The sequence below is a fragment of the Cololabis saira genome, chromosome 10 (genome assembly GCF_033807715.1).
Source record: "Cololabis saira isolate AMF1-May2022 chromosome 10, fColSai1.1, whole genome shotgun sequence".
Lineage (NCBI taxonomy): Eukaryota > Metazoa > Chordata > Actinopteri > Beloniformes > Belonidae > Cololabis > Cololabis saira.
The window spans coordinates 2439250-2454736 of record NC_084596.1 but is presented as its reverse complement, the minus strand read 5'-3'; the positions used below and the strand labels follow the sequence as shown (position 1 = coordinate 2454736).

Genomic DNA, 15487 nt, shown 5'->3' with positions numbered 1-15487 from the left:
CCCGTAAAATTCAGAATCCAATTTAAAATTTTATTACTTGCGTATAAAGCCCAAAACGGCTTAGCTCCGCATTATTTGCAAGACCTGATAGTGCCTTATGTTCCTGTCAGAGCTCTCCGTTCTCAGAGTGCAGGTTTACTCGTAGTTCCTAGAGTATCTAAATGTAGATTTGGAGGGCGGGCGTTCTGCTATCAGGCACCATTACTATGGAACCAACTTCCAATCTGGGTTAAGGAGGCTGACACCACCTCCACCTTTAAAACTAAACTTAAAACCTTTCTGTTTAGTAAAGCCTATAGTTAGTGTTTAGTAAACCTCTAGCTGGTGTTGGTAAATCTCTAGGTAGTGTAAACTTTAGTGTGTCAGAGTCGCTCCTGTAGTTTCTTGTGCTGGCCCCCCCTTCTCCTCCCTTTTCTCTCTTTTGTCCATGTTGCAGCATCCTTTGCCGGACACCGGAACCTGCAGGTGGTCGTGGGTGGCTTGTAGCTTGCATTACGGAGCACAAGTCTTTCCCCGACCCTGCACCCCAACCTGGGACTTGCTGATTGGGCCGGAGCTTCGGGAGCTGCGTGCTGGCCTGCGGTCCCCACCCCTGGTCATCCCGTTGCTGCTTCCACCTGCCTGCTGTGTGCTGTTGACGTCCCTGACCCACCAGTCTGGCCCTCGGCAGGAGGGTCCCCCCTGATGAGCCTGGTCCTGCTCAAGGTTTCTTCCCTCCTAAAGGGGAGTTTTTCCTTGCCACTGTTTGGCTTAAGGTTTTTCTCCCACTAGGGGAGTTTTTACCTGCCATTGTTTATGTAATAACTGCTCGGGGGTCATGTTCTGGGTATGGGTCTCTGTAAAGCGTCTAGAGACAACTCTGTTGTATTAGACGCTATATAAATAAAATTGAATTGAAAATTGAATTAGGCCACTAGGGCTGTGGAAAGGATTCTTCCACATGTTTGAATCAAGTCTTCACCTTCTCCTCTCACACGGTGATTGATTTATCTGATTGTTGGACAGTTCACCCAGGGCACAAAAGTAGCCAGGACGCCTCTGAATTGTGCACGTTACCAAATGTAGCAACAGCGCCCTCTGCTGTTGTTCTTCTTCCTTAATCTTATACAAAAACATCTAAACAGGTATGAGACATTTAAAATTGCTGGTTCAAACACTTGTAGAAATGGTCTTCATGGCTGTTGTGCTTCAACATTTGTTGTGTTATTTTCTTGTTATTCTTATTTTATTCATGTAAAAATGTGCTTTATAAAACATAGCTGATCAGGCAGTTTTCATTCACCATAAAGTTTAAAGATTATTTACATTGAGTGTGGGTGCATTGCCTACAAATTGTTCAACTGGTCCAGATGAAGCTGATATGCTGCACCTGGGCAGCAGAGGGAGGAGCTGAAGGGAGCCTGACTGAGCGTCCTGGGTGTGTTCAAAACACCCACTACGTTTGGAAACATTTGCACCGTTGTGGATAACGTTGGCTTTCGGTGGAAGATTCATACTTCACCTAAAACTCTCGTTCACCTCGTCTCCATGTTGGTGTTTTCTCCCCAACAATAGAATGAGAAAGAGGAGCAACTCGTGGACCACATGGCCTAATGGACAAGGCGTCTGACTTCGGATCAGAAGATTGAGGGTTCAAGTCCCTCTGTGGTTATAGAGCCTTCAGATAGTTAGATCTGGTCTCCTAACTCGCGTTCATTCTTCAGAGGACACTTTGACTTGGCTACCCTCACGGAGGGCACGGAGTTCAATAATACACACAATATTTGATCATTTAAAATAGGCACATGGGTTGGTGAAATAACACAAAAAAGGGAGCCCAACTAAAAACAGGGGAAAGGGTTTATGGACTATGGCTTACCAGCTGATCTCTTGGCAATCTGAATTATTTTACTTTGAATTTCTCATCTTTGGCTCTTGAAATTTAAAACACTGAAAAAATAGTGGAGAAAAGAAAGTCTTGAAAAATTAAGGAGTTTAATTCAGTTACAGAAAAATGTATATCAATTAATTTACTGCGTGAAATCTTTCTGGGTGAGTTCAAAATCTGATGGAACAGATTTACTTCCATAGGATCGGTGTTTCTACTGATATCTGTTTTCCACTTTGACACTAAACTGGATTATTAGCTGAAAAACCACCTCCTGGAAGTGTAAAAAGGCGTATTGGATAATCTGGAGGTTTTTGAATTAGAGCCGTCTCCATTGCAGAATTTCTGTTTGGATATCTGGGTTTTCTCCCGAATCTCAAGGTAACAGAAACGCGACCTGACTGGCATCCTGCAGTCGTGGTCAGCAGCACTCAAAAAGAGGTGAAGACACAAAAGTGGTTTCAGAAATCTCTAATAAAAGATAACTGCACAAAGAGATGTATTATTTGGTTATTTAAAGGAGCTTGAGGCTGGATTTATGAAAAAAAATTGTATATGTTTTAATTTTTCTAGTAATAATGTCAGATGAAGCGTTCCAAACCAAAAAGAGTGAGCCCTCTAGTATATCTGTCCGTTGCCTTGAACAGGCTGTTGCTGCAAAATGTGCTGCAATTCTGGGCCGGAATTTCCCGCGCTGTCCTGTGGATGTGACGTCACATGATGCTGCATGCGCGTTCTCCCCGTTCTCCCGTGCCGGCTTCACTGTTGGCTGCAGTACCCCCAACGGCCGTCGTGGTGAAGGGTGGCGCTAGAGAGTCTCATTTCTTAAAAGGAGCCTCAAGCTCCTTTAAGACTTTAAAAATTGTACGATTATGATCTGTTAACTGCAGGTCTGGATTTGGACCTTAGTGGTCAACAGAAGAAGTGCAGGTCTGGATCTGGACCCTAGTGGTCTGTAGAGGACCTGCAGGTCTGGATCTGGACCCTAGTGGTCTGTAGAGGACCTGCAGGTCTGGATCTGGACCCTAGTGGTCTGTAGAGGACCTGCAGGTCTGGATCTGGACCCTAGTGGTCTGTAGAGGACCTGCAGGTCTGGATCTGGACCCTAGTGGTCTGTAGAGGACCTGCAGGTCTGGATCTGGACCCTAGTGGTCTGTAGAGGACCTGCAGGTCTGGATCTGGACCCTAGTGGTCTGTAGAGGACCTGCAGGTCTGGATCTGGACCCTAGTGGTCTGTAGAGGACCTGCAGGTCTGGATCTGGACCCTAGTGGTCTGTAGAGGACCTGCAGGTCTGGATCTGGACCCTAGTGGTCTGTAGAGGACCTGCAGGTCTGGATCTGGACCCTAGTGGTCTGTAGAGGACCTGCAGGTCTGGATCTGGACCCTAGTGGTCTGTAGAGGACCTGCAGGTCTGGATCTGGACCCTAGTGGTCTGTAGAGGACCTGCAGGTCTGGATCTGGACCCTAGTGGTCTGTAGAGGACCTGCAGGTCTGGATCTGGACCCTAGTGGTCAACAGAAGAACTGCAGGTCTGGATCTGGACCCTAGTGGTCTGTAGAGGACCTGCAGGTCTGGATCTGGACCCTAGTGGTCTGTAGAGGACCTGCAGGTCTGGATCTGGACCCTAGTGGTCAACAGAATAACTGCAGGTCTGGATCTGGACCCTAGTGGTCAACAGAATAACTGCAGGTCTGGATCTGGACCCTAGTGGTCAACAGAATAACTGCAGGTCTGGATCTGGACCCTAGTGGTCTGTAGAGGACCTGCAGGTCTGGATCTGGACCCTAGTGGTCAACAGAATAACTGCAGGTCTGGATCTGGCTGTTTCCAACATTTATTTGGTCATAAATATGTTCCAGTCAAGTTGTACGGAGGCTGACACCAGGACTTGTTCCCCTTTTGCGTCTGTGGACAGTAGTTGACATCGATGCTGATGGTTGATTTGTATGGACAAGATGGCAGCAACCAGAATGACATTTATCTAAGCGGCTTAAAGAAAAACCAACACTCATGTGGTGACATCATAAACACTTTAATATTGATCAGTAATCCACAAAACTACCTCCCCGAGCTGCAGTCTGCACTCTAGATACTGAATCAGCTTTTGATGCAGGAAAACAGCGGATTATATTTGGTATCTACAGAAATATAGATTTGGTAGAAATGTGATCCAGGGGACGATGGACCATAAAACCTGTGGTTGCAATAAAAACATCTTATTTCCAAACAGTTTCTTGACTAACTGAAACATTAGGTTAGAAAATGAGAGCTGAAAACAACGTTACAGATGACGTCATGAAGGGGTTGTCCAGTTCTACTACAGTCTAGGAACCATAGAAGCACATTATTGTTGTTGATTTCTCCTTCTACTGACAAATGTACATAACAATCATCATATTACATTTAAAATCAACCAGGCCGACCCCCGGGACCCTGAACATGAAGAAGCAGTTCTAGATGATGGATGGATCATCTTACTCATCTTGGTGAGAGCTCACATACAAACAAACACTTTACCCTGACAGAGACCTGACAGTCCAGTAGTGACGTCATGGCTGGAACAGGAAGTGGTGTGAATAAAGACCAGAATGCACAGCAACCTTGTGCTCAGATCTGTCAGCAGGTTGTAACTTCATCTGGGCTGATTGCAGCTCAGTGATTCCTCTCTGACATCACAGTCGGTCACATGTGCAGCAAACTACCTGCAGCTGAACATGAAGTGAATGATCTCAGCTGAACTGAGCTGCAGAGAAACATCATGCTGCTGTTCACTGTGAAGCTCTGACTGGAAACAGACAGAAGAACAACATGTGGATCCTTGAATAACGGCAGCTTCACCTTTAAAGGACCGGAAGAGGAAGAAGTTTCCAAGGAAAAGTTCAGAAAAGTTTCACCAACGTGTGATTCAGGTGTTCTGATGGAAACATAGACAGACATGTACAGACTCAACTATCTGTCCAACAGAGACAGTTTCTCTGACAGGAGGAGACTCCTGAGACTGAACTCAACACAGAGACACTGAAGAACCAGGATTGAACCCGAACCCAGGACAGAGAGGTTCAGTGAATGTGGTGTTGAAGGTGTGGAGGAGGATCAGTCTGTCAGAGGAGACGCTGTAGAAGGACAGAGTTCCAGCAGGAACGTCCACATACACTGCTACTCTGTCAGAGACTGAGGAAGATGAGGAGGAAGATGTTAGTCTGTTATTGTGCCAGACACGGTACCGACCATCATCATAACAGAACAGACTCCAGGAATGATCGTTCTGTCCAAACACACAGTCATCAGAGCTTCCTTTCCTGCTGATTCTTCTGTAACTCACTGATACAGAAACTCCTCCGCTCCTCTGGACCTCCCAGTAACAGCGACCCATCAGAACTTCTCTACACAGCAGCTGAGGCCAGGAATGAAACCTGTCTGGATGACCAGGATATGACTGATCCTCCTCCACTAACATCATCTTCCTGTTGTTGTCAGACAGTTTGATGTATTTGTTTACTGTGTTTGTGTCGATGGTGAGTTGACAGGAATCTGATGGAGACAACAAACAACCCAGCTGCAGTTATTATTGATCTGTCATTGATCATCGATGGACTCATGAATGAGTTATGTGTCAGTGTGAAGATGGTTGAATGTGTGAATGAAATAAAAACACACTTACACTTCCTCAGACCTGGTGTCAGAAATCGTTGTCCAGCAGGCTCCACCCTGGAATGAGGAGGAGGGTCAGACCAGCTCAGTCTCTTTCAGCAAACATTGACATTACATGGCTCTCACACACTGATGAAGGAACAGTCCAACACTTGGACAGATGCACGTGAATGCAGCATCTCTGAGGTCCTGTCCTGTGGTCGTCACCTTCCAGCACAGTTTCTACACATTCTTTTCATCTGGTTTCATCTCTGCTGAATCAGCAGCAGAAGGAGACCATGTCATGGATGAGTGAAGGTGCAGCTGTTATTGTGCTGTGACGGGCCTGAAAAACCACACTGCTGTGGTTCTGGGATGTTTACTGGGTCAAGAACGGCTCAGAGTTGTGAAGTGCATCTATCAGCTCTGCTGCAGCACCAGATGAGCTGCAGCAGTTCCTTCTGCTCAAAGATCTCTGCTCGAAGTGTCATGGAAAACATTCTGACATTATATGGTTTGTAACAAAAGGCCAACAGCTGGAAGGAACAGGATGTAAACATGTAAATGCAGATCAAAGGGTAGATCAAAGGGGGTGGGGTGAAGCTGCTGTGACGTACTCGATTGAGCAGCACCTTTGTTTGTGTCGGCGCTGATCAGAAATCAGCTGGAGCCGCGAGCGGCTGAGAAAAAAACAGCCCGTCTACATCGCTTTTTTAATTTTTTCTCGACAGCCACCAGGTTTATGAACATCTGCACCTCAGAGTTGGATCACCAAACAGACGTTTGTGCTGTATAATAAAATCGCCGCGAGTCGCCTCGCGCTGACTCCCGCTTCCTGATTCAAATGTTTGACGGCCCCGCCCCCCGACCAATCGGTGGCGAGGAGGGTGGTGACGGCCCCGCCCCCCGACCAATCGGTGGCGTGGAGGGTGATGACGGCCCCGCCCCCGACCAATCAGAGGTATCGGCTTGGAGCGGCTCTACCCGTCTCAGCCCTAATGCAAAAGCGCAAAACGGGTAGAACCGAGCTGAGGTGGTACTAGTGCAAAAGCGGCAATAGAAGACAGCAACATATGTCGGTACGCTCTCTGCCGGCACTGCAGACGGCCTCCCCTTCGCGCTCCGTTGCCTAGTTACCTCTCACTGCTGCTCACTGCACCGCCACACACGCCTTTTAAAACAAGTCAAGTGGAGTGTGCGCAGCAGCGGGAATCTCTGAGCAGCAGCGGGGATTCTCTGAGCAGCAGCGAACGCACCACGAGATGTGGTAATATCGCAAGAGCTACAGAATCTGGCAGCAGAATCCAACACGGCGAGGTAGTACTTTTGTTTTCAATAAATGCTTTAAAAACGATTATATACTCAGATTAAAATAACAAAAGGGTAGTTTATAGACATATTATACAGTTACGAACCAAACCTGGAGCAAAGCAAAGCGAATCTTTAGACCCATTCATAGACGAGTGTTTTGAGAGACTAGTCATGGTGAAGAAGTCTGGTGGCGCAGCTGCTTCGACTCCCAAGCGGTCACGACCTGAGGATCCTCCTGGAGCAATCTCTTCAATTCAATTCAATTTTATTTATATAGCGTCTAATACAACAGAGTTGTCTCTAGACGCTTTCCAGAGACCCATACCCAGAACATGACCCCCGAGCAGTTATTACATAAACAATGGCAGGTAAAAACTCCCCTAGTGGGAGAAAAACCTTAAGCCAAACAGTGGCAAGGAAAAACTCCCCTTTAGGAGGGAAGAAACCTTGAGCAGGACCAGGCTCATAAGCGGGGACCCTCCTGCCGAGGGCCAGACTGGGGGTCGGGGACGTCAACAGCACAGCAGGCAGGTGGAAGCAGCAACGGGATGACCAGGGGTGGGGACCGCAGGCCAGCACGCAGCTCCCGAAGCTCCGGCCCAATCAGCAAGTCCCAGGTTGGGGTGCAGGGTCAGGGAAAGACTTGTGCTCCGTAATGCAAGCTACAAGCCACCCACGACCACCTGCAGGTTCCGGTGTCCGGCAAAGGATGCTGCAACATGGACAAAAGAGAGAAAAGGGAGGAGAAGGGTGGGCCAGCACAAGAAACTACAGGAGCGACTCTGACACACTAAAGTTTACACTACCTAGAGATTTACCAACACCAGCTAGAGGTTTACTAAACACTAACTATAGGCTTTACTAAACAGAAATGTTTTAAGTTTAGTTTTAAAGGTGGAGGTGGTGTCAGCCTCCTTAACCCAGATTGGAAGTTGGTTCCATAGTAATGGTGCCTGATAGCAGAACGCCCGCCCTCCAAATCTACATTTAGATACTCTAGGAACTACGAGTAAACCTGCACTCTGAGAACGGAGAGCTCTGACAGGAACATAAGGCACTATCAGGTCTTGCAAATAATGCGGAGCTGAGCCGTTTTGGGCTTTATACGCAAGTAATAAAATTTTAAATTGGATTCTGAATTTTACGGGTAACCAATGGAGCGACGCTAACATTGGAGAGACGTGGTCTCTCCTGCTAATTCCTGTCAGTACTCGTGCTGCTGCATTCTGGATCAGCTGGAGCCTATTCGGCAAATTACTTGGACATCCTGCTAACAACACATTACAGTAATCCAGTCTAGAAGATACAAACGCATGAACTAGTTTTTCTGCATCACTCTGCGAGAGGATTTTCCTAATCTTTGCAATATTACGGAGATGGAAAAAGGCTATTTTACAAACCTGATTGACATATGGTTTAAACGACAAATCCTGATCAAAAATAACACCAAGGTTTCTCACAGTTGCACTGGAAGCCATCGCAACACCATCTAATCCCTTCCTAAGATGCTCTGGACCAAGAATGATAACCTCTGTTTTATCTGAATTTAGAAGCAAGAAATTTCTGGACATCCAGTCCTTGATGTCCCTAAGACATGCCTGAAGTTTAACTAACGGTTCTGTTTCATCCGGCTTCATAGACAAGTAGAGCTGCGTATCATCAGCATAACAATGAAAGTGTATGCCGTGATTCTGGATTATACTTCCCAACGGCTGCATGTATAAACTGAACAAGATTGGCCCTAGCACTGAACCCTGCGGAACACCATAACAGACCCTTGACTGTTCTGAAGAAACCTCATGTACATGAACAAACTGGAACCTGTCAGATAGATATGATTTAAACCAACATACAGCTGTCCCTTTAATCCCAACAACATGCTCTAACCTGTGCAGTAAAATGCCATGATCTATAGTGTCAAAAGCAGCACTGAGGTCCAGTAGAACCAGTATGGACACTAATCCCTTATCTGAGGCCATAAGGAGGTCATTCGTGACTCGAACCAGTGCTGTCTCTGTGCTATGATGCATTCTGAACCCTGACTGAAAGACTTCAAACAGATCATTTCTATACAAATAGTCACATAGCTGGCTTGAAACTGCCTTTTCCAGAATTTTAGACACAAATGGAAGGTTGGAAATTGGTCTATAATTAGCTAAGGTGTCTGGGTCAAGAGAAGGTTTTTTAAGTAAAGGTTTAATTACTGCGACTTTGAAAACCTGTGGTACATATCCTAAACTTAGGGATAGGTTAATTTGGTCCAGTATTGTCGTACCAATAAGAGAAAAAATATGTTTGAATAGTCGAGTCTGGATGGGGTCTAACATACATGTGGTTGACTTAGCTCTATTAACGAGTGAAGTCAGCTCAGGGAGGTCTATAGGATCAAAACAGTCTAGAGATAAGTCAGAGCGTAGGGAAGTCGCTAAAGCTGAAGAAACACCTACAACCGGCTGGTTGATTTCTTCTCTAATTCTCGCGATTTTACTGTTGAAGAAGCTCATAAAGTCTTCACTACTGAGAGATGCAGGAATGCACGGCTCAACAGAGTTGTGACTCTTTGTCAGCCTGGCTACAGTGCTGAACAGAAAACGTGGGTTACTTTTGTTATCCTCTATCAACGTTGAATAATAAACTGTTCTGGCTTTGCGAATGGCTTTTTTATATACTATTAGAATATCTTTCCATTCACGATAAGAGTCTACAGACCTACAAGAGTACCACTTCCTTTCCATTTTACGCACGTTTTGTTTCAACATGCGGATATCTGAATTATACCAGGGAGTTAAGCTCCTGCGGCTAGAAACCCTCCTTTTCAAAGGAGCAACTTCATCTAAAGCTGAATGCAACAAATCAGCAGTGTTACTAGCAAGGAAATCAACATCTGCAGAGGTAGAACCCAGGTCACTGGCCTCGACTACATCACTATTTCGCACTGTCGTAAGATAAGCAATGGCCTCCCTAAATTTAACAATAACTTCATCAGACAAACATCTGCTAAAATAATACCTCCTATTTTGCACTTCAACATCAACAAAATTAAATTCAAACGTTATTAAGTAATGGTCGGATAAAAGGGAGTTTACAGGTGACACCAACAGACCATCAGTTTCAACACCGTAGGTGAGAACGAGATCGAGAGTATGATTAAAACAGTGCGTCGGTTTATCCACTTTTTGTGAGATACCCATTGATCCTAGAAGAGAATCGAAAGCTAATTTAAGATTATCGCTTTCAACATCCATATGAATGTTAAAATCACCCACTATGATGAATTTATCTGTGCTGATCAATAATCCAGAAAGGAAATCTGAAAATTCAGATAAAAACTCTAGATAAGCACCAGCAGGGGGCCGATACACTACCACTAACACAACTGGCTTCTCTGATTTCCAGCTCGGAAATTTCAGACCAAGCATGAGGCTTTCAAATGTATTATAGTTGCACTTAGGTTCAATTTTTGTTTGGAGACCGGAGTTATAAATTGCTGCGACTCCTCCGCCTCGGCCCGTGCTTCTAGGAATGTGATGATTAAAGTAGCCGGGCGGAGTTGATTCATTCAAACTAACATACTCTTCCTCCTGTAACCATGTTTCTGTTAAGCAGAAAATATCACTCCTGCTCTCTGTAATTATATCATTTACTAACAGAGACTTAGAGCTTAATGATCGTATATTTAGTAGTCCGCATCTAATTTTTCGGTCTGTAATTGGTACCAAATGTACATTGGTTTTAATTTTTACAAGGTTATCTTGGTTAACGCCTCTATAACGCTGCACCTGGTGAACTTTTGGAGGGCGGGGAACTGCAACCACTTCTATTTTGTTAGGCACCTGGCCAGAGTCGCCAATATCATGTAATCCTACAGTTTTAGAGTCGCTAATTACATAATGCAATCCTACAGTTTTGTTGGCAGGCGTTGGTCCTCGAGAAGCAGCAGAGAAGTGTGTTAAACTACAGCTCTGCATCCTGGCCTGGACCCTGCATTGTCAGGGGGAGTGTCTAATAACATTGGCCAGATTTCTAGACATAAGAGCTGCACCATCCCGGGTGGGATGAATGCCGTCCCTTCTAATCAGACCGGGCTTTCCCCAGAATGTCTCCCAGTTGTCAATAAAGTCCACGTCGTTTTCTGAACACCACTGAGACAACCAGCGGCGGAGCGAGAGCATGCGACTAAACATGTCATCGCTGGTCAGATTGGGGAGGGGACCAGAAAAACCTACAGAGTCCGACATGGTTTTGGCGTAGTTACACACCGAGACAATATTCATTTTAGTTACTTCCGACTGGCGAAGACGGGAGTCGTTAGCTCCGACATTGATGATAACTTTACCATATTTACGATTACCCTTTGCCAGTAGCTTCAAATTTGCTTCCATGTCGCCCGCTCTGGCCCCCGGGATGCACCTAACTAAGGTCTCTGGAGTCGGCCTCACATGTCTTACAATAGAGTCTCCAATCACCAGGGTCGGTTTCTCAACAGATGTGTCGCTGAGTGGGGAAAAACGGTTAGACACATGAAGCGGGTGGTGGTGTTCTGTGAGCCCTTTAAGACTACGCTTCCTCCGAACCGTCACCCAGCTGCCCTGCCTGGCCTGACTGGCCGGCTGCTCGGGAGCTGCAGGGGAGCGGCTACGCTCAGCTGCTACGGGCCGGTCCGCCGCTAGCTTAGCCTGGTTAGCTGAGGAGGCTCTCGGACTATGGTTTAGTTGGCCGAACCGGACCTCTAACTGACTGAGCCTCACCTCCAGCCCTGCAAATAAGCTACACTTTAAGCACTTACCGTCTTCACTAAAGGAGGCAGAGGAATAACTAAACATTTCACACACTGAGCAACGAAGAGGTGAAGCGGTGGGAGCCGGAGAGGCCATGCTAGGATGCTAACGGAGGCTAACGGACAGAAAATGTATCGGTGATTGGTGACAGTGAAAGTTACGGAAGAGAAAATGAGCGAGTGTTGAAATAAAGACAGAAATGTACCAGATATAGTGCTATTTTACCAGAAAACAGTCTAAGTTTTAGATAAAAAGTCGGAGAGATCTGAGCCTGCACGCCGTGCAGCAGCAACAGACCGCAACACCAGGAAGTGACGCGATGTGTGACGCAGTACGTTACCCAATCAGCAAGCCTTCAGAGTTCCACCTAGTCGATCAGAGCTGACTGAACAACATGAGGATTACTAATAATGTGGATGACCAAGAATCTCTCCTCCAGGAAATACCACCAACGACATTCTGAGGTCTATCGACGCCCGTTTGGCCTCCCACGACGCCCGTTTATCCCTGGTGGAAGTCCTGCACAAGGAATTCCAGTCATTAAGAGAAGCGGTGGAATTTGGTAACCAGCAGGTGGAAAAATTGATGGCTGAAAACACCAGTCTGACGGAGCCGGTGAAATCTATGTCAGAGGGTTTTAGCCGGCTCCAGAATGAGAATAAATCTTTAAAGGAGGCCGTTTTAGACCTTCAATCTCGGTCCATGAGGGACAACTTGGTGTTCTCAGGGATCCCGGAGAAACCTGATGAAGATCCTGAACAAACCGTCCAGGATTTCATCCGGGACCACCTAAAACTTCCGGAAGATATGGCGAACTCCATCACGTTTCACCGCGTCCATCGCCTAGGAGGAAGAAGACCCGAAGCCCAGAGACCCAGGCCCATTGTTGCTAAATTCGAACACTATAAACACAAAGAGCAGGTGAGAAGACGGGGGCCACAGCTACGCGGATTGCCGTTCTCCGTGAACGACTAGTTCCCCCGGGAGATCCTGGACCGTCGCCGAGTCCTCTTCCCGGTCCGTAGGAGGCTCATGACGGAGGGAGCTCGTGCTGTCATCACCGTGGACAAGCTGTTCGTGAACGGACAATTGTACCGCGACCCTAACATCACCCCCTGGCTCTTCTAAAAAGGATGAGTACAAATTTATTTTCTTCTGCTCTCTTTCTTTCTCACTAAATGCTGATTAGATTACATATAGCTACATAAAACATTTTCGGTACATATTAATGTATTAATAATTTTTGCTCTGCTAGTCTCGGTAAGTTATAGGCTCACACTGGTGATTGCCTTTCTCTTTCTTTTTTTTTTCCTTTCTCTAATTTTTTTATGATTAGAATTATCTCCCTCCCCCCCACCTCACTCCCTTTCCCCCTTTTTTTTTCTTTTTTCCCTCTATGTCCCACCCTGCTGCACTTTCTGTTTTGGTTTGGTAAACTGGTACAAATACATATATCACACATTTAGAATAACATGGCACACACACATACAACAGCTTCTCATGCAACATTACCACTGATTGGATTATGGATAAATTAAAGTTTGTCACCTGGAATGTAAACGGAGCCGGGAACAGATTAAAGAGATTAAAACTTCTTAACCAGATACAAACTCTGCAGGCAGACATTATCGTACTAATAAGATGTAAGTAAGATGGTGCTGCGTGAGTGGCAGCTTGTTACAGCAGCTCCTGCTCACCTTTGAGCTTTTTCTCTCTTTTTTTCTACTTTAATCTGTAATCTTGTTATTTTTTTGTAAGTGTTTAAATATACTACTCTGCACCATAGAGACCAAAACAGCCGTTTTGATCTCAACTTTTTTATTACTTTTTTTGCTGTTTACGTCCGTGTCCGGGGGTCCCGCAAGCAGTCCTATTGTTTACAGCAGGGATCAGCTGTTAGTCCGCAACACTGCGCTGCTGCCGCCCCATGAGAGACCCGACGTCCCCCCCAAGATCAAGAGGAGGAGACGGGGATGCCGTGCCGGAGCTCAACGCCGCATCAGGAGGAGGAAATACAGACCTGTTCTCCCGTCTGTTTTAATGGGGAATGTAAGATCTCTCCCTAACAAGATGGATGAGCTGGCGGCGCTGAGCCGGCATCAGCGGGAGTACCGGGAGTGCAGCGTAATGGTGTACTCAGAAACCTGGCTCACTGCGGCGATCCAGGACACGGTGGTGGAGCTGGACGGATTTAAGTTGGTGCGGGCGGATCGGACGAGAGAGAGCGGTAAAAGGAAAGGAGGGGGCCTGGCGGTGTTTGTGAATGAGAAGTGGTGCAAACCCGGGCACATCACTGTGAAAGAACAACAGTGCAGCAGGGACATTGAGCTGCTGGCTGTTAGTATGAGGCCATATTATCTGCCGCGGGAATTTACGCATGTTATCATGATGGCTGCATATATTCCCCCTTCTGCTAATAGTGATGCAGCATGTGATGTCCTGAACTCAGTCACCAGCAGGCTGCAGACAAAACACCCGCAGGCTCTCATTCTGATCTCTGGGGACTTTAATCACGTATGTCTTAATACCACTCTGCCAACTTTCACTCAGTATGTAACATGCTGCACCCGGGACAATAAAATACTGGACCTTTTTTATGCCAACACCAAGGAGGCATACACCCCATCACCTTTCCCCCCGCTGGGCAGATCCGACCACAACCTGGTTCATCTCCTGCCTGTGTACAGACCTCTGGTGCACAGGGAACCAGCTGTCTCCCACACAGTGAAGAGATGGTCCAGCCAAGCTGAAGAAGCTTTGCAGGACTGTTTTAACACAACTGTGTGGGAGGAACTCTGTGACTCTCATGGGGACGACATTGATGGTCTCACTGACTGTATTACAGACTACATCAACTTCTGTGTGGAAAACACCATACCAACAAGGACGGTAAGGTGTTTTTCCAACAACAAACCCTGGATTAATCCTGGCATAAAGGCTCTCCTGAAGGAGAAGAAGAGGGCCTTTAGATCAGGAAATAAAGAGGAGCTGAGGACTGCTCAGAAGGAACTAAGGAGGAGGATCAGGGAGGGGAAGAACTGCTACAGGAAAAAGATGGAGGAACAACTGCAGCAAAAGAACATCAAAGGAGTTTGGAGAGGCTTAAAAACCATCTCTGGCGACAAGAAACCAGACTCCCAGGCTGTGGGGGACCAACAGTGGGTGAACGATCTAAATTTGTTTTTCAATAGATTTGATCAGTCTTCTCCCCCTCCCCCAACCCAGCTCACACTGCTGCAACCCCTTTCATCTGCCACTACAGGACACCCCCCCTCCCCCTCCTCCTCCTCCTTCAGTTCAACAACAGCCCCCCCACTGTCATCGACACCTTCACCTTCACCTCCAGCTCCACCCCCACCCCCACCTCCACTCCCAAAACAACAAAGCTCATCCCACAGCCGACCCCCCGCTGTTCCTGCACTCTGCTCTAACCCCCCACCCCCCTTCACTACCTCTGATACACCCCCCCCCCCCTGCTCCAGCTTGTCCCTCACAACCCTCCAGGTGAGGAATCAGCTCAGGAGGATGAACGCGAGTAAGGCTGCGGGTCCAGACGCCGTTAGCTCCAGGCTCCTGAAGTCCTGTGCAGACCAGCTGTGCAGGATTGTTGGACACATGTTCAACCTGAGCCTGAGGCTGGGGAGGGTACCACCACTATGGAAGACATCCTGCGTGGTACCTGTGCCCAAGAACCCGCACCCCAAGGACCTCAGCAGCTTCAGGCCGGTGGCTCTGACATCCCACCTGATGAAGGCCATGGAGCAGCTGCTCCTCCAACATCTCCACCCCATGGTGAGCCCAGCGATGGACCCACTACAGTTTGCTTACCAACCTGGCATTGGGGTGGATGATGCCGTCATCTTCATGCTACATCGTGCCCTGTCTCACCTGGAGAAACCT

At 46.9% G+C, this 15487-nt stretch overlaps 2 protein-coding genes and 1 non-coding gene across 3 annotated transcripts; 1 reads left to right on the top strand and 2 right to left on the bottom strand.

Moving 5' to 3' along the window:
* Nucleotides 1–1578: 1578 nt before the first annotated feature.
* Nucleotides 1579–1651, top strand: trnar-ucg (transfer RNA arginine (anticodon UCG)). The gene has a single exon. It is a non-coding gene; the product is annotated as a tRNA-Arg (tRNA).
* Nucleotides 1652–7654: 6003 nt separating this feature from the next.
* On the bottom strand, nt 7655–8530 carry LOC133451780 (uncharacterized; the record flags this gene model as incomplete). The annotated part of the gene is made up of 1 exon (XM_061730924.1): nt 7655–8530. A coding segment is annotated over one exon (876 nt), but the record flags the coding sequence as incomplete, so codon positions are not given.
* Nucleotides 8531–10514: 1984 nt separating this feature from the next.
* On the bottom strand, nt 10515–11683 carry LOC133451779 (uncharacterized). The gene has a single exon (XM_061730923.1). The coding sequence runs from the start codon at nt 11681–11683 to the stop codon at nt 10799–10801; it is 885 nt and encodes a 294-aa protein (XP_061586907.1). The 3' UTR covers nt 10515–10798.
* Between the last annotated feature and the right edge of the window lie 3804 nt (nt 11684–15487).

Bases quoted from the DNA above. Each gene is read 5' to 3' on its own strand.
- LOC133451779 (XM_061730923.1), bottom strand. From the start codon at position 11,683: ATGGCCTCTCCGGCTCCCACCGCTTCACCTCTTCGTTGCTCAGTGTGT.